The sequence below is a fragment of the Colobus angolensis genome, unplaced genomic scaffold (genome assembly GCF_000951035.1).
Source record: "Colobus angolensis palliatus isolate OR3802 unplaced genomic scaffold, Cang.pa_1.0 Scaffold38, whole genome shotgun sequence".
Classification (NCBI taxonomy): domain Eukaryota; kingdom Metazoa; phylum Chordata; class Mammalia; order Primates; family Cercopithecidae; genus Colobus; species Colobus angolensis.
In genome coordinates this window covers 1,236,458-1,260,152 of record NW_012117154.1, presented here as the reverse complement: position 1 = coordinate 1,260,152, position 23,695 = coordinate 1,236,458, and the positions used below count along the sequence as shown (strand labels likewise).

Sequence of the window (23,695 nt, the reverse complement as noted above, 5' to 3'; positions counted from 1 at the left end):
TGTTAGCCAGGATGGTCTCGATCTCCTGACCTCGTGATCCGCCCGTCTGGGCCTCCCAAAGTGCTGGCATTACAGGCTTGAGCCACTGCGCCCGGCCAGCCATTCATTTCTTGATGTAACACTTGTAGTCACCATTTCACTGCTATGGATAATGCTAGTATGAACACTGGTGTGCAAGTATCTGTTTGAGTCCCTGCTTTTAATCCCTTTGGGTTTCCTAGAAGTGCAATTGCTGGATTACATGGTAGTTCTATGTTTAACTTTTTGAGGGACTAACATACTGTTTTTCTTAGCAGCTGTACCATTTTACACTCCCACCAGTGATATACCAGCATTCCAATTTCTCTACATTCCGCCAACACTTGCTATTTTCTTTTTTTAAAATAATAACTATTTAATAGATGTGAAGTGGTATCTCATTATGGCTTTGATTTGCATTTTTCTAATGACTAGTGATGAAGAATATCTTTCCATTTGCTTATTGGCCATTTGGATATCTTCTTTGGAGAGATGTCTATTCAAGTCCTTTGCCCATTTCTGAACGGGTTATTTTTTTGTTAAGGTGTAAGAGTTCTTTATATATTCTGGATCCTAATCCCTTATCAGATGTATGACTAGAAAATGTTTTCTCCCTTCTGTAAGTTGGGGGTGATTTTTGATGAGGAAGAAACCACACTTCTGTGTCACTAAGGGCACTGCCCGAACAACTGACACTTGGTTAAATCCAAGAGAAAGATGACATCTGTCCCTTTCTTCTTAGCTCACTGTGACAGCCCCTCCAGCCCCCAGGCCTCCCGGATGCCCTCCTCCTTCAAAGTCCCCTGGACGGTTACAGGGATAGCTGACTCGACTTGTCCTATAGGGCCCACTCCTCAAGTCGCCTCAAACTTGCATACATTCTCGCTTTTCCGTCTTCATACCCCCAACAAGGACCCTATAGGGTTTAGTTATGATTTTCTTGGATTCAGGTTAAGCAAATGTCTCAGTTTCTAAATTGTCAGCTACATGGGATGGGATACGTTTAGATGAAGTGCTTTATCATTATTTAACTCTTTGTGTGATACATTTTTTTTTTTCAGTCTCAAGATTTAATAGAGTGAAAACAGAGCTCCCATACAAAGGGAAGGACCCAAAGAGGGCAGCCATTGCCAACTTGAATGCCTGGGTTTATATCCCAATCATTGTCCCTCCCCCTGTGCTCTCAGGCAATAGATGATTGGGTATTTCTTTACCTCCTGTTTTAGCCTGATTAGCATTTTAGTGAGCTCTCTTTACTACCCGATTGGCCAGGTGTGAGCCAAGTTGCAAGCCCCATGTTTAAATGTGGATGTGGTCACCTTCCCAGCTAGGCTTAGGGATTCTTAGTCAGCCTAGGAAATCCAGCTAGTCCTGTCTCTCAGTCCCCCCTTCTCAACAGGAAAATCCAAGTGCTGTTGGGGAGGTTGATCGACCACCACTCTAAGTTGCCAAACAACACATCAAGACACTTTAAAGGTATCTTAAATTTAAGATACCTTTCTTAAATCAGATATCAAAAGAGTGTCTCGATGTGTTGTTTGGCAATTTGTTTTTTTAATTATAAAAGTAATATAAATTTATTCTAGAAAATTTGAAAAATGTTTAACAAGAAAATTAAAAGTACCCATAAACCCGCCACCCAAAATTGCCCTATTAACATTCACATCTGGTGTATTTCCTTCCAATCTTTGACTTTCCAGGTACATTTGAGATCTATCCTGTTTTTCTCAACTAGGTTTTCCCCATGACATTAAAGTCTCAAAGTACTTTTGGAACGTTTTCTTGGATACTGGAAGTTTCACCTGCAAAATTCATATATAATTTGAAATGTAAGAAACATCTCCTACAGACCAGGGCCACCAGGGCAGCCTTCCCTGCAACAAGAGCTGTACCTGAATTGCAATCAGCTGTCCCACTGATTCGGAGGACAAGGCTCCGCCCAGCTGTGGCTCTGTCATTTGTTATTAATTCTTTCAGATTAAATTTCAATATGAGGCTATTTTGGACCTTAGCTAGTTCCATGTAAATTGATAATTTTTCTGAAAGAAAAGAGAGGAGGAGAAAAACTGACCTTCACATAGGCCCACATTTACTGTGAGCCAAAATCCTGAAAAGCTCCTCTCAAAGTCAAGTAAATCGTCAACGTTCCCAGCGCCATTCCTTGGATCCCTTTGCACATTTGTGCAGCATTTACACGGTTAGCAGAGGGTGTACCCCCTCTACATTATCTTTGGTGGTAAGAACTTGCCTGTGTCATCAGCTGTGCAGGAATATGGGAGAAATGTCTGCTTTCCCAACCACAGCTGCAACTTGCCCTACAGAGCAGCTCAAAATGCTCCTGGAGATGTGATTTAGATCCCCCACTCCAACTCATACCTGAGATTCCAAGAAAGAAAGGTTACAAAACGTGATCATCATTTCCTTTTATATTTACCCTGCAACATCCACATGCGTGCCCATGAGTGCTGAGCCACCACTCCCTGCTCAGACTTGTACTCGTCCTCTCTCCCTAGCCCTATTCCCTGTGATGACTCTGGACACAGCCCCGAGGCCCTGGCCCCTCTCTCGCTCTCATCCACCCCATGCCCCACACCCTCTCCTCCTCTCCGACTGTGCCCTTCCTGGCCCCTTGGGGCTCCTCCTTCAGGCTCTTCTCTCCCAGAACTCTCACATTTCCTTGGCTTTTTTGGTTTCTCTCAACTCCATGCCTGTTCATCCCACCAGCTGCCATGATGCAAGGCCCAGCCTTCCCTCCCCATCTCCCCATGAATGCGCCTGGCCTGCACCCACAGCCTCACCTGTGAGGCACCCACTGGAGCCACCTTCCAAACACACTACCTCCCTGGCTTTTTCTGTTTGTTTTTAAATTTTTGTTTCCCATTGTTACTGCATTTTATTATTATTATACTTTAAGATCTAGGGTACATGTGCACAACGTGCAGGTTTGTTACATAGGTATACATGTGCCATGTTGGTTTGCTGCACCCATCAACTTGTCGTTTCCATTAGGTATTTCCCTTAATGCTATCCCTCCCCCAGCCCCCCGGCCCCCAACAGGCCCCAGTGTGTGATGTACCCTGCCCTGTGTCCAGGTGTTCTCATTGTTCAATTCCCATCTATGAGTGAGAACATGCAGTTTTTTTGTTGGTTTTTAAAGGCAATGAAATAGCATTGCATTACATTTTCCCCCTAATACCAAACACAAGCATTTAATTAACCCCAAACACTAAACCCAAACATTCATCTTCAGCTTCCTTTTCTCTTTCCCACAACCATTCCCCCGACCACTCTTCTGCTTATAGGTGTCATCTATTTCTGCCCATAATATTAGAGATAAGGCCCAATTTGAAAACAGATGCAAAATATATAATGGGTCAAACACAATCATTGCTTTCCTTGTTTCTAGACAGATAGCAGCTCTCCACCCATGACTTGGGACCCAGGCCCCTTCACCTCTTGACTTCATTGTGCCCCACAGAAGGGGCAGAGGCATGAGGAGGGGACACATCCACTATTTAGGACAATGGCCCAGGAAGACACACTCATTTCCAGATGGGCCAAGACCCAATCACCATGGCCAATCCTCAATGCAAAGAGGATGGGAAATGTGGTCCAGCCCTGGTGAGAAACTGGATCTTAGGGAAGCAACAGATATCCCCCCAGACTTTCCAGAGCACTGATCACTACTCATTCATTAACCTTTCAAGACAGGTTCTTCCAGGGGTCAAGACAATTGCCTGGAGCTGGGGGTTTGCAGTTTAGTCAGAAAAAGGATAAAGCCTACAAATTGGGGAAGTGGGGGAGGCAGGAATAAATTTCCTTCATAACAGTTTTAAAGTATGAAGTATCACTGAAGACTTGAGAATCAGCTAATTTGACAAAGCCTCTTCTTCCACTTAAGGACTCAGAAAGACAAGAGCTTAGGGTGGCTTTGCACAGTTGGGCAGCCTCCCAGCGGCCAACGTGGGATATACACCAGGCCTGCTGAAGCCTCCACAGGGCTCTGCAGACAAGGTCTCCCCAGCCAGGCAGAGTTTGAGCCCAGACACCGTTCCATATAAAGTCATATTTAGACACTTCCACTCAGCACAAAAAAATTAGCAGTGAGAGCTCGGAGTTGACCATTCAAGGACAAGAATACCCTGCCATGTAGGGGGTAGTGGCAGTGAGCAGGACATGGCCTCTGCCTCCCTCCACACATCCCAACCCACCTCCAGTGAGCAGGACATGTCTTCTGCCTCCATCCATACACCCACCCCATCTCCAGTGAGCAGGACATGGCCCCTGCCTCCCTCCACACACCCAACCCACCTCCAGTGAGTAGGACATGGCCTGTCCCTCCATCCATACACCCACCCCATCTCCAGTGAGCAGGACATGGCCTGTCCGTCCATCCACACACCCAACCCACCTTCAGCCCTCCCAACCTCAACAGCCTCCCATCGACATCTGTCCTGGTATTTGTTCTAAGAAAGGGAAAAAAGCAAATTTTCTTACAAATGAAGGACTTTTCTTATTATCAGTGAAGGACTATTGAGGGCGATCATCTGAAAGTCAAAGCTGTCAGACTGGAGAGTGGGCTCTGCAGAACAGATGCTGTCTCTTCCTGAGGCTGAAACATAAAAACAGATCCAGGGGACTGACTTTTAAGGCAACTGATCATCCGTGAGCAAGGTTAACTCAGAAGTTAGGTTGGTGGCACTCAAATCCCATCTCTGGCTATGTTCTCATCCAGATAAATGATGGTTTGTTGACAGACGACAGTTCTCCTTTAACCAAGATAAAAACAGAATTCCACAAAGGAAACACATGGCAGAGTCAAAGGACACAGAATTTAAGTCTGGAGGAAGAAATTTCTTACCAAACTTTCAGAAGACTTTAGTATTACTGGCCAAATAAATAATTTTGTAAGTGGATTATATGTTTTTAAACAGCAGAACCAGTTCCAAAATTCCCCTGCCCTCAAGTTTTAGGAGAGCTTTCCTAATGCATTATTAACTAATGAGTGAACCAATGTGTTAATCGTGAAAGCCATAAGAAAGAACGTAACCAGACATGGTGCCTCATACTTGTAATTCCAGCGTTTTGGGAGGCCAAGGTGTGAGGATGACTTGAGATCAGGAGTTCAAGACCAGCCTGAGCAATATAGTGAGACCCCCCCCATCTCCATGAAAATAAAAATAATTGGCCAGGCATAGTGGCATAAGCCTGTGCCTCCTGTGCCTACTCAGGAGGCTGAGGTGGGAGGATCACTTGAACCCAGGAGATCGAGACTGCAGTGAGCTATGATGGTGCCACTACATTCCAGCCTGGGTGACAGAGTGAGACCCTATCTCTAAAAAAAAAAATAGTAATTTTAAAACTTTTTTACAAGAAGGAAAATAACCACAAGCTAAAATGACAGATGTTGAAGGTGGAGGAGGCAGAAACCAAATCAAATTTGTAAGCACAGAGAGACAGAACATTTCCCCACCCTTTTTTATTTACCTTGGCATTGAATCAGCCATTAAAGTACAATGCATGCATACTTACCAACAAAAACCAGAAATGTTTTTTAAACCCTAAAATTTGGCCAATAGTTCGAAGAGCTTGTTCAAGATGCTTGCCCTAAACATAAGGAAAGTGACAAGAGAAAAATTTATTACAAAAAAAATTGATTGCAAGTCTGTTACATGCAGGCACAGAACACATGCATGGTTTTGTTTAACCTTATGACAACACTGTGAGTTGGGTATCATGGTCATTTTGTAAGTGAGGAAACTGAGGCTTACGAATTTGGATAGTGTGTTGTAAGTCAGTTCAGGCTGCCATAATAGAGTATCACAGACTGGGTGGCTTAAACAACGGACATTTATTTTCTCATTGTTCTGGAGGCGGGAGTCCAAGATCAAGGTGTTGGCAGGGTTAGTTTCTGGGAGCCCTCTCTCCTTGGCTTGCAGATGGCCACCTTCTCCTTGTGTCTCATATGGCTTTCCCTCTGTTTATGTGCACCCCGGTATCTCTTCCCCTTCTCGTAAGGACACCAGTTCTACTAGATTGGAGCCCCAACCTTATAGTCTCATTTAACCTTTAACTATCTCCTTAAAGGCCTTATCTCCAAATATAGTCACCTTAGGGGTTGGGGCTCAAGCCCTATATGGATTTGATGGGGACACAATACAGTCCATAACAGATATCATGGCTAAGAGCCCACTAAGAGTTGCTAAGTAGTAGAGCTAAGACTGTCTGAATCTAAAGAGGACTCCTTCATTCTGAGCTTACTGCCTCTCCCGTGCCACAGCATCTCAGATAGAGTTGGGAGGCATCCCTCTGTAAGAGCTGACTCAGTAGAACCTGCTGGCAGGGACACAATTTTGCAGCAATAAGCTCCATCCTGGTGGGCAGGATGGTGAAGTACTTACACAAACTAGATCGAAGAGCACAGAAGTCCAAGTCAACTAGAGGCCTATCCAGATGGTGTGGAATAAAAATGGCTTTGTCTACTTTGTTTATAGCTACACAAATGGTATTTGGTTTCACCAGCCCATACAAAGTGTGCCGTTCCATTGTCCTCAAAGAGCCAGCCTTTCATTCAGTGTTTCTTTTCTTTTCTCCAAACCACCAGCTAATGTCCTGGAGGGCGACTCCATGGATCAGGATGTCGAGAGCCCAGTGGCCATTCACCAGCCAAAGTTGCCTAAGCAGGCCAGGGATGACCTGCCGAGACACATCAGCCGAGACCGGACCAAAAGGAAAATCCAGAGGTACGTGAGGAAAGATGGAAAATGCAACGTTCATCATGGCAACGTGAGGGAGACCTATCGCTACCTGACTGATATCTTCACCACCTTAGTCGACCTGAAGTGGAGATTCAACCTGTTGATTTTCGTCATGGTTTACACAGTGACCTGGCTCTTTTTTGGAATGATCTGGTGGTTGATCGCGTACATCCGGGGAGATATGGACCACATAGAGGACCCCTCCTGGACTCCTTGTGTTACCAACCTCAACGGGTTCGTCTCTGCTTTTTTATTCTCAATAGAGACAGAAACCACCATTGGTTATGGCTACCGGGTCATCACAGATAAATGCCCAGAGGGAATTATTCTCCTCTTAATCCAATCTGTGTTGGGGTCCATTGTCAATGCATTCATGGTGGGATGCATGTTTGTAAAAATCTCTCAACCCAAGAAGAGGGCAGAGACCCTGGTCTTTTCCACCCATGCAGTGATCTCCATGCGGGATGGGAAACTGTGCCTGATGTTCCGGGTAGGGGACCTTAGGAATTCCCACATTGTGGAGGCTTCCATCAGAGCCAAGTTGATCAAATCCAAACAGACCTCGGAGGGGGAGTTCATCCCATTGAATCAGACGGATATCAACGTAGGGTATTACACGGGGGATGACCGTCTGTTTCTGGTGTCACCGCTGATCATTAGCCATGAGATTAACCAACAGAGTCCTTTCTGGGAGATCTCCAAAGCCCAGCTGCCCAAAGAGGAACTGGAAATTGTGGTCATCCTAGAAGGAATGGTGGAAGCCACAGGTAAGATGTGTTCTATCCTGGGATGGCTGTGGGATAGATGCTCATTTTAAACTGGACCTTATGTTCTTATCTATTACAAGATCTAGAATACTGAACCTCATGCAATATTGACAACATCCCCTTGCTTCATGACATAGTATGCCTACGTATCTCACCTGAAATATATCTGTCAAGAAGCCTAACCATTTAGTTTTTAAAAGCCCTTTGGAAAATAAATTAATGAACAATGAAAAATCACCATGTAATATATTTTGTCTCCAAATATTTACCTAAGTTAAAATCTGATCTGTCTCTAAAGCACGTTTTAAATGGCCTTAAAACATTGCTAGTTTAAATACTTGAGGTTATTTATTACCAAGTTAGGAGGAAGAAGTTAAGTCTTTCAAAGGAAGCCTGACAAACTGCTTTAATAAAAATGCAATTTCACCCATTCTTTGAAAGTCATTTATAAGGCCTATAGCATTGGTTTTTCTTTTGTATGAAGTGAGTGCCTAGTATCTCTCCACACGTGACCTGCTGAGCCCCTAGTAAGTATAAAGTTGCAGAAAGTAAGTAACTCTAGCAGAAAAGAAAAAAGTTGAAGATCCATTTATCTTAATCCCGCCAGACCTCTTGCTGTTAATGGCTTATCACTGGGATGTTTTAGGGAAGATGATCTGTTCAGGAAATAGAGAAAATGGTCTGTTTTTACTGACGTCTTTGCTCATATCTGAAATTTGCACATTACACATCCCAACAGCAAAGCAGGTTCTGCCCATGTTTGTATGTAACATCCCCCAAAACAGAGCCATCAGCTATGACTCAAGATAACCATAGTGCCTCACAGGTAAAGTATAAACCAGAACCCTAATTCATTAAGGCCTTTATTGTTCTTTGAGGTAGTAATAGTGTCTTTGGGGTCCTTTTTCCTGATACCATCAGCCCTTTTGTGCTTTTAAGTCTTCAGCTTGAGATTCGGGTGGTTTATATTGTCTGAAATTGCATGACCAGCAGGCTGGCCCCATGTTCTTCATCAACCTGTGACAAGTAACTTAATCCCGTGATCCCTTTTAGGGAAAAGTCACTGGTCCCATGTTTCTACCTCCCTGTACCCAACAGGCAAGGTCACAACCTCTAACAAATTTCTCTTACGGTGGTGGTGTGAAACTTTTGCTATAGGGTTTCCAAATGCAGCAAACAGTGAAAACGTGAGTAGAGGGCTTTGCATGGAGTTCAATGGTAAGAGCGGTCGCCTTTCCATAGAACAAAAGGCGCAGGAACCTAATGGGAAAGTAGCTTTGAAGAATAACAAAAGTCACTGTTGCGAAATAAGACATAAGTGCTCCAGGTGTTAACAGGAGCTGTACCTTGAGCCTGATTTGGGGGTGCATTTGTGAGGCAATAGTTAGGTGGAGGGGAGGAGGGAGGAAGAAGTAGAAGGGAGGGGAGGAGGGAGGAGAATGAAAGGCAGGGGAGGAGAAAGGAGAGGAAGACAAGGGGAGGAGAGAGGCAGGTGGGGAGGAGGAGAGGCTGGGGAGGAGGGAGGAGAAATAATTCAAACAGGGAGCTGTCACTTTCCTACAGACCAGAAACTTCCCCAACCTCAGCTGAGCACAGGGACTCTGGATCCCCCTAGCGGCCACAGAGCTACAGCCTCTGACACTATCTACTGACCACTCAGGATGCAGTTTTTCTTTTCGCTTTTCACCATAAATTCCCCCAAGAGGACGTGAGAGAGGGCAGTGTCTCCAAGCTCAAGAAGCAAAAACCACTGGAGATGTACCCTCTGGTTACTGATGCTAATCTGAGCTTTACATTGTGGGAGTTAAGCTTTGTGTTCCCTCAAACCAAAGCCCAATCTCTGTAAAATAAATGAATCTGGAATAAGCAAATTATCTTTGTAATGTCCCTGAGTCGGAATTCTCCCTGGGGCAGGCCCTGTCTTTCTGATGACAGCTGGTAATGAGTGAGCCTTTCCAAAGGGAGGAATATGGTTTTCTTGGTAATTAACAGTGATACTTGCCTCTGAGCACCCTATGGCCTTTCCACAGCTTTCAAGAGAAATCTGAGTAATTACCAGCAAAACCAATCCAAATGTTCACCCCGCTCCCTGGAAAAAGGCAAATCCTACTTATTTTCTTTTAAAAAATCGTTTTCTAATTTCTAGACTTGGAGAGGGGGCGGTTCTAGAAAGTTCTGGAGGTGTCTGGAAACTGAATGTGTCTTGGTCTTTTCCTCAGGGGAATCGTACAACTCAGTACCCCTAGTACAGCTGATCTCTTACGTTTCAGCAGGATACTGTTTGTGAATGAAAAGCTCAATTAGGATTTATGGGCATTAAACAGGCCCTTAGGGGAGAAAAATGCTTCAATCTCTCAAAACCACAGGAAAAAAAAATGTGGACCAAATGCACACTCGAGGAAAACAAATTCACAGGGATCTAATTATTCATCGTAGTGCTGGACTGGAAATCAGGAGCCATGATAATAGCAAGCTAACACAAAACAGTTTCCCCTGCGCTCATCACTTCTTTCAAAAACGTCGCAGTTGACCTTAACCTGCTGTGCTCAGTGGCCTCCACGAGCAGGCCTCTTCCAGGGAGCGGGGGAGGCCCACGTGGCCACCTTCACGCGGTGCCCTCTTCCCTGATAGGAAGCAGGCGTCCTGGGCACAGGATGATGCTAACGTGGTGTTTTCCGGAGACCTGAGTTATCCCGCAGGAGGCCACCTGGGTCCTTCCGTCTGCTGGGAGCTCAGGCCCGGTGCAGGCGAGTGGTGCTCTGTGGATGCACTGCCTTTCAACGCCAGCCGCATTGCAGGGTCAGGTTCCATTTTTAGAAAATGAAAGTGGGCTCCTTGAAGGCTGGAAGTGAACCCCCCTTTCATGGCCCTGAAGGGACTGCACAAAAGATGGACCCACACTCATGTAGAACGGCCCTGCATCCCTTAGGAATGGCTTTGGCCCGGTCCTGCCTCAAGTCAGAGGGACATGCCAGGTGACCTTTAAGAACCTTCCAGTCATGTGGTTCTATTTTTGAAAATGAATCAAACCCTGGAAAATTCTGACGCCAGCCACTCAGACATCTAGGAGTTGGCCGTGTCTCATCTGCAGATATATTTTTAAAGGGGGCCGCTCATGTTCCTGATACATGGGCGATTTTGAGATAGTGGTGTTTACAGAAGGTTTCATAGCTACGTAAACAAACGTGCTCAGCAGCTGTGGCCCATGTGTGTTAAAATAGTAAAGCATTCATATAGAGTGTTATTTATAGAGGGCAAATGGGCCTCGAGGCAAGATGACAGCCACGCAGCGCTGGGCTTGCTGCCAGTCAGCCCCCACTACGGCCTTGCTGATTGACGAACTTCCACATTTACCCCCAGCGATTATGCAACTGCAGGAGGCAGCATTTGCCTACACCTCGGCAAACGTGCCCGCAAGGATAAGTCCCCGTTAAGCCTTTTGGTTATTTTACACTTCTTTTGATGGAACCTATCAGACTTACACAAAAACAGACCCAGTAGTATCACTAACCCCCCGTGTCCCCATCCTTCTGCTCCAGTGATTATCAATTCAGGGTCAAACTTGCTTCCTCTGTATCCCCACTCACTGGCTGCCCACCAGAATCACATCATTTCATCGGCAAATATTTCAGTATGTGCCCCTAAAAGACAAGGACTCTTTTTAAAATGTAGCTATCATGCCATTATGACACCTAAAATAATGACCAATAAATTAAGATCCAACATCTACCGAGTGTTCAAACTTCCAATTGTCTTGTAAATGTCACAATTTTTTTTTTAATTTACAATCAGCTTGTTCGAATCAGGATCCAAATAAGGTTAACACACGGTGATTGGTTGAGATATCTTGTAAGCCTCTTAATCTGTGAGTTCTTCTATCTCTTTTTTTTTTTCTGATAAGTTTTTCTTAAAGAAGGTAACTTCTGAAAGATTTAAATACTGCATAGAATACTGGGGAAAGTGGAGGATGAAACACACCAGAGAGCACTTTATAGACAAGGAGGCAGAGCTGATTAATCAGAAGTCGCCATCTGGGAGTTACCAAGGACAGCCAGGGTTCACTGGAAATAGGTGAAGGCAAGCCATCCTTCACCATAGAAAAGCTCAGTTCTGTCGCTAGTAGAGTTATTCCCAGGCAGAGAATTTAGTCATATAAATCACATCACAGATCATAAAATTTTTGAGTTGAAGGGAATCTTTGCCCATTTTACAGATGAAGAAATGGAACCCCAACAAGACCCGTGACTTGGCTAAGGTCAAATAGCCACTAGCAGGGCAGGACCTTGAAAGCCACAGCCATCGATGGTGTTGCCAGGAACTCCGTGTTCAGTGCCCTTTGCACCATGAGTGCTGCTGATTCATGATTTGGCAGAGAAATGCACCCAGAAAAGACAACTGATATTTCTTTTTTTTTTTCAGATGGGGTTTCGCTCTTGTTGCCCCGGCTGGAGTGCAGTGGCACAATCTCAGCTCACTGCAACCTCCGCCTCCCGGGTTCAAGCGATTCTCCTGCCTCAGCCTCCCAAGTAGCTGGGATTACAGGCGCCACCACCACGCCCGGCTAATTTTGTATTTTTAGTAGAGACGGGATTTCTCCATGTTGGTCAGGCTGGTGTGGAACTCCCCACCTCAGTTGATCCACCCACCTCGGCCTCCCAAAGTGCTGGGATTACAGGCGTGAGCTACCGCGCCTGGCCGACGACTAATATTTCATGTGCAGATGACTGGTATCAATGTGCCCTCTTTTCTTTTCTCTCACCATTAGTTCTTCTTTTCCTTTAAGGTTCTTCTGTTTCCAAATGTCATCAGTTCATTTTTAAATTACAAAGACATTGACATGAATTTTAAACAACCATATATCAGAATGAGATGTACCACAAAACAATTCTGAAATCAAAATTAAATAAGCATTGTCTACAAAAATACCCCTGGAAGAACATGATGTTCTGTCAGGTCTGATTTCCAAGCACATTTTTCTTTACTGTAATCAAAATGCCAATCTAGTCTAGCAGGGGAGAATATGAGATTGCAGCCTTTGAAAAGATAAGACTGCTGAGGGTAAGCATCACCATGCTCTTAAACTGTTTCTAGTAATGATATTTCACAGCCACTAAATTTTTCAAATCTCATTTTTCTCCTTTTGATAGTTTACTGCTGATCCCTCCATTGCCAAGCCATTTTTCTCTTAAGAGTTATAACCCCAACCACCCAGCCTGGGAAAAGAGTTAATTGGTGAGCTCTGAAATGCTAAGAACTTGGGTGAAACTCTTCATAGAGGCATCTTCCCGGAAAATCTCTATAAGGAGTGATTTTTTCAATTTAAAGATATATGAATATATTTTTCATAGGTCAAAATCTGCCACCCATAAGTCAAGAAATCCAGTTCTCCTTTCTTTTTGAGCATTAAGTTTAACTCATTTATTCAGGGCTTCCTTCCAAAATGTCTATCTCAATATAATATATCCCAGTAGTATCATTGGCTGGCTGGGTAAAAACTGGTGACAACTGCTCCCCAAATATGGTAAACTCTCTGTAATCCTCCACAGCTTGGGGACACTGTTCTGGTTCACCAAATGTCTTAACAGTCAGATTTTGGATGCTCCGGTGCACACATAGAGTCTTAACTTTTCTACCACTCCTTCCAAAAGGCAGGCTACTGTAAGAAACCTAGCATTATAACTCCACTAAACATTTCCCATACTTTAGAAGACAAGGAGTCAAGGTCACCATATATTACTGTGACTGAAAAAAGCAAAAATTGTTCATTGTTCACCAGTACCAGAAAATCCATTGTTCTTCCTTCTCCAAATGGGCCATGAGAAGCCACTAAATTAGATGCTCAATAGAAGTGAGTGATGATCTCCCAATATATACAATGTGGAATTCAAAGCATTAGGACAAAATTGGACTAGCATCTAAATTTAGCTCAGACCCAAACTCTAAAGTCAATACTCATCTTGCAAAGGAACAGCATCATCCAAATTAGGAGATGAATGTCAAATCGTGTGGAGCCTCTAATTAGCATATCCTTAAACAAACAGAGTTTTATTGTTTCCTAGGGTATTCGGTAATACAAGTATGGACAGCAGGTTGCCAGCAAAGCAGTTTTTCTCAACAATTTCAAATGACCGGAAGAGGATCACTGAGGAAGGCTATGTAAATTATTCACACACACACTCCTACACACATACACACATGTGCATACACATGCACAAATACACATACACAGGTATACACGCATGCACATGCAAATACACATACACATGCACACACAAATACACATACACACAGGTATGCACACATGCCCACACATGCACAAATATACACGTGTATACACATACACACACAAATACACATATACACACATGCACTTACTAAACCACTAAGCAGCCTGAGGTGCGGCTTCTCCAGTCAATCATGCCCTTGCTCCACAGTGGCACACCCACCCACTTATAACCTTGTTTGTTATATTAATTACTTGGTAAGCTTCTTTTTCCAGATTAACCTCTCTCGGCTACAGCTCAGCTCATCTGTACCCCTTTGTGTCATTTACAACATCAGGCCTTCCTGGGTTCAAGCTGCAGTTGCTCCCTTCCCTGCCTTACGTAACCTCTGTCTCCATTTCTTCAACTCTAAAATGGGAACAATAATGGTACCTACTCACGGATAACCTTCCAACCCCCTGAATTCCATTAGAGCAGATCATTTCTCCCTCTATAGACCACACAGGCGAAAGACAAGAGTAAAGCTTTGCAGGGACAGGAGAACAGGCAGTCGGGAGGCCCAGTCCCAGCGAGCACCTTCACTGTCCCCAGGGACCTTGCAGTTAGTGCCGTGATAGAATGACAAATGACTCCCCTCTAAAACCACTCTGAAAAGTCAAAGCAGCGAGTGTTAACCTGTGAGCACCAAGCCACACAGTGTGCAAGCACAATGCAAGGGTAAAAGCCAGCCTGGCCTCTGCCCCGGCTACCTGCCATGAATGACAAATCAATGGGATCTGAATTAATGAGAATCACTGGACTCAGTCAGAAAGGACTTTGCATTCCTATAGATAGTAACGTCTCATCATTCCAATTTCTGCCAAAAGTTGACATGAATGTAGATTACTCCCAGGTCTTCCAAGGCAACTGTTCAGTGAGAACAAGACTAATTGTTTACATTTGAAAACAATATGATTTCTATATTCCCATTTCCTCTTCTACATTTTTCATAAGAATTCTGAAGTATCAGCTGATGTTCCAAGTTAGAAAATGCATTTCTGTGCTGTTAACTCAACCAAATAATATTCACTTTCATGGTTAGTTCTTATAGATACGTCTGCTTTAAAGTACGGCTATACTTCAACAAAGTGGACAGTAAAGGTGAGTTTCTGTGTAGCCAATTTCATTATTCTGTTTACATAGAAAGAATGATAGATACTGCATCAGTCTGCTTTGGCTAAGTTATGCTGCTGTAACAAACAACCCCAAAGGCTGAAAACAGCTGTTTATTTCTCATTCACACTACATGGCGGCAGCAGCTGTGTTTACAGCCTGTTTTCTCCAAGATGCAGACTGAAGGAGCAGCCCCTACATAAGACACACCGTTCTTATGTCAGGGAAAAACAAGAGACGTGGCCAAACACTCGCTTCTGCTCATAATTTATTAGTCATAGCAAGTCATACGGCAGTGCCTGATGTCAATAAAATGGGGAAACGTAATTTTTTCACAGGAGCTTGGAATAAATCATTGAGGGCAACAATTTCAGTCTACCACAGATCACCTCATAGTTTTGAAAACCAGTAAGCTGAGTTGAAAATTTTTTGTGAGTTAGGTTTAGAAATGTGTGGTAGTCATTAGAGTGCTCACCAAAAATTCCCAGCTTTCATCCTTTCAGACACATATTAGATTGCATTTCCCTATTCTTGTTGAACAGGGCTATGCAACCAGTGGTCCCATCAATAGAAACATTAAGAGGTGAGTATCCCTCTGGTGGAAACTTTACAAGCCAAAGTGTGTTCCCTTCCCACTTCTAAGGCTCTCGTGGAAGCACATGTCACAGAGAAGCTTCTGTCCTCCTGACCCTTGACTGGCTTTGAAGAGTGGACCCAAGCCAAGTCCCATGTGATATACAGCATGACTGAGAAATAACCTTATGTTGGGTTAAGCCACTGAAATTTGGGTTGTCACCAAGGTAAAATCTAGCCTATCTCGCCTGATATAAAATGTCACATTAACATTTTGACAAGTTGGCCATTGTATACTGCCAAGCATCCTAGACTTGCCAGGAAATGAATCTGTAGCTGGCTACTTTGCAGAACTTCTCCTCCAGGCTTTAAATTCTTTCTTCACTGGTGAAGACTGAGATCAGACACACTGAATTCAAATTCTGTCTCCACTCTTGACTATCCCTGTGCTTGAGCATATCACATTCCTTACCTTCACAAAAATTCTTTTTTCCCATTCTGAAAAATGGGAATGATTCTTGTACCTACAAAAAGATTCCACGAGATAATCATGCACGTCCTTCATTGTGGAGCCCAACGTGTAGTAGGTGCTCAATCAATCAAGAGAGTGACACTACGATTCTGTGAATCATACTGTTCTCATAGCTATCATTCATTTCATGCCTAATGGATGCCAATTACCTTATTAGATGTTTTGCATGGATTATTTTAAATCTTCAAAGCAATTCTGAAATGTGGGTACCATTCCTATTTAACAAATGAGGAAGTTGGCTCTTGGGTGGGGGTTGGGAAGACAGTAATTTGGCCAAGGTCACTCAGCTGGTGAAGTGATAAAGCCAGGATGCAGTCTCAGGGCTGCCCTCTCCCCGGTCTATCTGCTCCAGTGTCCCTCTAGAGGAGCCTACACAAATCCTACGGCATGTTTGAGGGGCTCCAAGGTAGTGGTTATTGATTAGAGTTCATCAGTGCACCGACAACTATGACTCAATGATATATAATTTCTTGATTACAGGCCATGGCTTCTCCACCAGGCTCCCCTTGCCTGACTGCAGGAGGCAGGCAGGGATGATCTAGTCTTGCATAACAGTTGGCATTGAGTCCCTTGAAAGGGCAGCCTAGAGGCTCCCACCCTCCAGTTCTACCCAATTCAGTGTTATCAGGTGACTGTGCCAGTTGAAGCTCCGGGTTAACCCCATCCAAAATGCCCTGGTGCCATGCCAAGTATAACCCAAAGTGCAACCAACCAACCAGCTGACACACCCTTAAGGGAGGGGAAAAAAAAAAAAAAAAAGTTTAACACTGAAAGGCAAAAATCAATTTTGACTCTGAATTCCCTGCCAGAAAGCACTATAATAAAAAGATATAGGCTTTGATCAGCCTAATTAAGCTCTGCTGGGGTTTCCATTCCACTGTAAAAGATTCAACAAGACCCTTTTTGGAGAAGATGGTGAAGATGATGATGACGACGACGACGACTCATACTGAGGCCATCCTAGAAAGATTTTAATTATGCATCTGCTAAGTAAATACATTTCCTTTTACATTTCCTCAAGCATGTTTTATATAGTGTAAATATTAATAGAAATCTGTGAAAGCAGACGGATAATGGAGGGCTTGATGAGTAATGGGATTAGAGGAGAATGTACAATAGCGGATTGCTGAGATGGCTAGACTGTAGAGACTGAGTTTAAAATAGATTAAGGCTCCATTCACATTGGCCCAAAATTAAGTATGTTTAATACAACTTGGAAAGCTAAAGTAGTGATAAAGAACAGGGTTTTGTTTGCTTAACATACTCAGTAATATGTACTTTGTTTCCTCAAAGTTGGAAAAGGTGTACAACCTCAGGGGAACAAAAATGCTGCTGGTTCATGATCCCCCTAGATGATGTTAAAGATTCATGAGGTCTGACGCAGATGAGTCAAGAGAGATTTCCAAGCATTTTCCTGGTCCCTCCAGCAGAATTTCTTTTTGTTCCCCCAAAGGGACCTCAGCATGTTCAGCCTGGCCTGCAGACCCTGTGTCACCCCATACCCCCAAGGCTAGGGGAAAAGAAAGGTCATATCTGTTAAGCCAACAACAGATGGGTCATGACTACCAATGAGAGGGAAGGCAACTTGAGGGGCCACCCACAAATCAGGCCCAGCAGAGCAGGGCGGGGCTGGGTTCCAATACAGCTGCATGGAGGCACATCCTGGGTTTGGTGGATGAATTAGCAAAAGCCTCATCTGTGGCTGGATTTCTTATCCCCGACATTGAAGAGGCTCAGTGTGAGCACTTTGAGTTCCCATGCCAGCCAGGCAAGGTGTCCTCCACTGCCACATTGAAAGGTAGAATGGCACAGTGGCGTTTCTGTCCTTGAGTGCAGTCTGACACATACGTGACCAGGTACAAGGAGCATCTCATGAACAATGAGCACCCATGACCCAGGAAGGTGGTGGCCCAGTGGAGAGGGGGCATGGAGGGTGTTAGCTGTTTTGTGCACTTGCCTTCAGGGGTACCTGTCACATGTCCCACCCTAGGGTCTCTTATGATGATGAAATGAAATCCACAGATGTAATATGAATTTAATTTAAATGTTTAGTCTTTTTGTCGTCCAACTCACCAAACTCATGATTTCCACTTTCTTCCCTCTCTTCAGTCTTTCAACACCACCTCCCCCTTAGATAGCAACCTGGTCTCATGCTTAGTTGAGAAAATAGAAGCAATCAGACTGAATACTGGCATCTTCTCACAACCATTTCTGCCACACACCTGGGCCTCTCCCTCTTTCTTCCCCCCGTTGCTGTGGAGCCCTGTTCCATCAAGGACCATCTCCGCATCCTATCTCTTCAGCTTACTTAAAGACTTTTAGACTAGAACCATCCTCTTTCTTTCCTCCATCACCAATTTTTCCTAATAGTTTTATTTCCATCAACATCAAAACATTCCTTGATATTCACCACCCCAGAGAACAAACAAAGAAAAACAAAACTATACTTCTTTTGGTGCCATGCCCCTTTCTAGTACTATCCCATTTCTCAGCTCTCTTTCCCTCAGGACTTCTAGAAAGAATCGCCTGTCCTCTCCTTCACACTTTCTTACTTCCCATCTCAAACAGGCTTCCCTTCCTACCACACCACCAAAACTCACCAACAACGTCCATCCTGCCAGATCCAAAGACCACTCCACTGTTCCTGTGTTCCCTGGCCTCTCCACATCATTGGTGCACTTGACCACAGCCTCCCTCTCCAGTACTTTCTTCCTTGGCACTCATGACTCCCCTACTGCTTTCCCTCCTACCTCAGTAAGATGCCTTTCCATTCTCCTCTGCAAGCTATTCTCCTCTTCCCAAAATGCCTCAGAGCCTATTCCAACCAGAGTCCTATCCCTCACTTTCCTTCTCAGCGACTTCAGCCCTTGACTTTACTTGCCATCTTTTTCTATGTGACACCAAATTTCTGTCTTCAGTACTAACCTCTCCCCTGAGCTCTGCACTCAAAGTTTTAAGGCATACTTGGCCTAACAAGCTTGTACAACCAGTGTGGCCAAAGCAGAAGCTCGAGATTTCCCAAGTCCTCTAGAGTCTGTTTCACTCTTCATCTTCCCCAAGGCCATAAATGTTATCAGGAACCATACAGTGACTCAAGTCAAAACCCACAGTGTCATCGGAGATTCATCTCAGTCCCTTACCATGGAAGTCCTATGGGTATTACTTCCAAAATATGTCTGTCTCTATGACCATCATCCCAGATTAAGTTGTCATAATATGGAAGCAGTGACGTTCAACTGGTCTGCTAATGACCACGCTGCCAAAGTTCACTTGGCACAGAACAGCCAGAGCACTTTTTTTTTTTTTTTTTTGAGACAAAGTCTCATTGTCATCCAGGCTAGAGTGCAGTGGCACAATCTTGGCTCACTACAACCTCCGCCTCCCAGGTTCAAGTGATTCTCCTGCCTCAGCCTCCCAAGTAGCCCACCACCACGCCCAGCTAATTTTTGTATTTTTAGTAGAGACGGGGTTTCACCATGTTGGCCAGGCTGGTCTCGAACTCCTGACCTCAAGTGATCCACCCACCTCGGCCTCCCAAAGTGCTGGGATCACAGGCATGAGCCACCGTGCCTGGCCCAGAGCACCCTTAATAAGACAGAAATCAGAGCAAATAACCTAACTTGCTTGAAACCCTCCAGTGGATTTTCACTGCACTTGGAAAACTCCATGGCCTTTAAGATCCCTCTGGCCTGGCTCTTGCCTGCTTGTCTGCTCTCACCTCCAACCTCTTTCCCACCTGACATGTTGCAGCCACACGGGTTTCCGGTCCTGAGCACAGAAATCTTGCTCAGGGAGGTCTTCTCTGATCACCCAAGAGAAACTAGCTCTCTGACCACTGTGCATTATACCACGTTGTGTGGCACTCATCGACAGCTGACATTATCATTAATTTATCTCTATTACCAATTAGAATGTAAGCTCCGTGAGAGCAATGCCTTGTCTTGCTCATTGCTATCCTCTCAGTACCCAGAGCACTTCCTGGACCATAGTAGGCCCTGGATAAATACATAGGTACAGAGAGAATGAATGGAAAATAAATGAGTGAAATCTCCTACGTGGTCACAAACCAGACTGGTCTCTTAAGCATATAGAAAAAAAAGTCTTGAGTCACTTAAAATTGCCACACATAAAAAAAAGTTAACCTGGTCTTGGTCAAACCTGAAGCCTCTATCTTCTGGCAATGGGAATAACTCCAGGCAACCAGTTCCAACCGCCTCCTCCCTGTCTCCTTCAAGGTTCCCTTCCTCTACCTGCAATTTACAACCTGAGTGGTTCCCCAGGGCTCTGTCCTGCGCCCTCAGTGCTTCCCTTCTGCACGTTTTCCCAGCCAATCTCTTCCTGCCACTGGGCACCAACTCCATCAGTATAGAGATAGTTTCCACAGGCACAGCCCCATGCCTCTCTCCTAAGCCACAGACCCAGGCAGCCGTGTTCTCCTGGGCGTCTCCATCGGGGTGGCTCTCAAGTCCTTAAAATATAATGTGTCCTAAACTCAGATTTGCTTCCTGTCATGCATTACACATCTTGATGAAAGGAACTTTGTCTCCCAGGTGCCCAGGTCAGAAACCTGGCCGTCATCTTGTGCTCTTCCCTCCCACGTGCTCCACAGCCCAGCTATTCCCATGGGGCTGCTGCCAGACCATAGGCTCTCTTATGCAAATGAGCAAAAGGCATCCCTCCTCAAGACACTCTACTGCCATCTGCTGGGAAATCTGTGTAATAGCTCTATACAGCTGTGCGCCTTAGATGTGAGCTGTGCAGTGTACACCCTGCACAACCATATGAGGTGGCCCTGGCTAAGCTTGTCCATTCCATCTTGTACCAGTCTCTAGTACCCAAACATCCTTTCCTCTCAGGGTCTTGGCTGCTGCCCTGGTTCATGCCACCAAGCCCTTCTGCTGGACCATTACCATGCTCCTATACTGATCTCCCTAAATGTAGTCTCTCGTTTTTGCAGTTCCCTTCCTCACCATTGTCAGAATAAACTTTGTAACATAAAAATCTCATCCCCTCACTCTCCAGCTCAGATACTCTCAGTAGCTTCTGAGGAGCTCGAGAACAGGGGCCAACTACCTTCGCCTATCACAGACATGTCACCTCTCCAGGTGTCCTGTCCTTTGCCCCACTACCTCCATAAGCTGCAGAAATTCCTGAATATGCCATGGATTATTTCAGTCCTGGCCTGCACATGTGCTGTGACACCGTCTCTGCCTAGGATACCCTTTTCCATTACCCTTCCAATAACTCCTGCCCACAAATCTCCCTGCAAATGCCACGCCTATGGAACCTTTCTCAAAAGTCCTCCCTCTCTGCTTCTGCTGAGTATCTGCAAATCTCCATGATGTCTTATGGGTGACTGACCACATGTGGGTGTCCTCAACAGACTACACTTTGGAGGATAAAGATGATGCCTTTTTTTTTTTTTTCTATTCCCAAAAAGTAACACAATCTGGCACATGTTCAGTGCTCAATAAAAAGGATGAAAAAAAATAAATGACTTTTCTAAAAATAAGGTGTGGCCTTTCTAAATATGTCTCACACCCTCTAAAGAGTTTCCTTTCCACCAGGCGCTATGTAATCTGGGCTCTACCCAGGAGTTGTGGGCAACATCCGGCTTCCCTATGAAAGCTGTCATGCCATTTAATGTAAAAATTAAAGACACATTTTACTAAGAGTATTCTATAGGTTCCCTTCTCACCCAGTATTCACCACACATCTTATAAACTCCATCTGACATACATAGAATTTAAAGCAGACATCCAAAAAGCAAACTTGTCCCCAGATTTAAGAAACTCTGCCAACTAGGAATGTCCCTGTGCTCCTTTTTAAAGTAGGTCTAGTCCAATGGAGACTCTCCAGGGCCAGGAGATTGGACTCCAAGAGCAGCCATGCCCCAAGGCTTTCACGCCACCTAATTATGTGCTCAGGGAAGCCCTTGGATGTTATCCGGTTTCCCTGGCAAATCCCCTCCCCTCTGCCAGAGGAACAAGCCAACTCTCAGAAGATCAAAACATGGGAAGGGTGATCCCTTTCCAGAAGTCTCTAATCAATATCAACGTGAGGTATCCATATCAATAAAGAATGGTCCATCCATAAGTAACCCTTCCCCCTGCAGTAATGGAGGAGGAGTGGGAAGGATGAGCCTCCAAAACCATGCAAAAGGCCTTTTGAAAGGTAAAAACTCAACAGGCAAGGGGGCCGAAGCTGAGGTGTACTCAATCTATAGGCAAGGACCTTCCAGAACCTTCCATGTGCCTGACATTGTGCAAAGATAAAAAGGACAAAGTCCTGCCCTTACGGAACTGGTATTTTAAAGCAAAGATTAAGCAAAGCATTTCCTGTAAAGGGCCAGATTGTAAATATTTCAGGGTTTGTGGATAGTCTCCATCACAACAGCTAATTCTGCCATAAATTGAGTTTATGGACACATATCATTTTCACGTGTCATAAAGTATTATTCTTCACTTTGGATTTTTTTTTAAACTATTTTAAAATGGCAAAATTAGACAGGTGCCATGGCTCACATCTGAAACCTCAGCACTTTGGGAGGCCAAGGCAGGAGGATGGTTTGAGCCCAGGAGTTTGAGACCAGCCTGGCCAACATGGTGAAACCCCATCTCTACTAAATATACAAAAACATTAGCCAAGCGAGGAACAGCTCCAGCCTCCAGCTCCCAGCAAGAGCGACACAGAAGACCAGTGATTTCTGCATTTTCAACTGAGGTACTGGGTTCATCTCACTGGGGTGTGTCTGACAGTCGGTGCTGGTCAGCGGGTGCAGCCCAACTGGCGAGAGCTGAAGCAGGGCAAGGCATTGCCTCACCTGGAAGCACAAGGGGGAAGGGAATTCCTTTTCCTAGCCAAGGGAAACTGAGACACACAACAACTGGAAAATAATACTGCGCTTTACCAAGGGTCTTAGCAAACGGCACACCAGGAGATTATATTCCACACCTGGCCCAGAGGGTCCCACGCCCATGGAGCCTCCCTTATTGCTAGCACAGCAGTCTGAGATCTAACTGTAAGGCAGCATCGAGGCTGGGGGAGGGGCACCCACCATTGCTGAGGCTTAAGGAGGTAAACAAAGCCGCTGGGAAGCTCAAATTGGATGGAGCCAACCACAGCTCAAGGAGACCTGCCTGCCTGCCTGTGTAAACTCCACCTCTGGGGACAGGGAATAGCTAAACAAAAAGCAGCAGAAACCTCTGCAGATTTAAATGTCCCTGTCTGACAGCTTTGAAGAGAGCAGTGGTTCTCCCAGCACGGAGGTTAAGATCTGAGAATGGACCGACTGCCTGCTCAAGTGGGTGCCTGACCCCTGAGTAGCCTAACTGGGAGACATCCGCCACTAGTTGCAGACTGACACCTCACACCTCACACAGATGGGGACACCTCTGAGATGAAGCTTCCAGGGCAAGAATCAAACAGCAACACTCGCTATTCAGCAATATTTTATCTTCTGCAGCCTCTGCTACTAATACCCAGGCAAACAGGGTCTGGAATAGACCTCAAGCAAACTCCAACAGACCTGCAGCTGAGGGTCCTGACTGTTAGAAGGAAAACTAACAAACAGAAATGACACCCACACCAAAACCCCATCAGTACATCACCATCATCAAAGACCAAAGGCAGATAAAACCACAAAAATGGGGAAAAAGCAGTGCAGAAAAG

General features: G+C 44.8%; 1 protein-coding gene across 2 annotated transcripts in view; it reads left to right on the top strand.

Annotated features, from left to right (window-relative positions):
- The window catches only part of KCNJ6 (potassium channel, inwardly rectifying subfamily J, member 6), a 322,995-nt gene that overhangs the window by 213,092 nt on the left and 86,208 nt on the right, over positions 1 to 23,695 (top strand). For both annotated transcript variants that reach the window (XM_011954009.1, XM_011954011.1), the window contains exon 3: positions 6,623 to 7,543. In XM_011954009.1, coding sequence (XP_011809399.1) covers positions 6,623 to 7,543 — 921 coding nt within the window. The remainder of the gene's footprint in view (positions 1 to 6,622; positions 7,544 to 23,695) is intronic.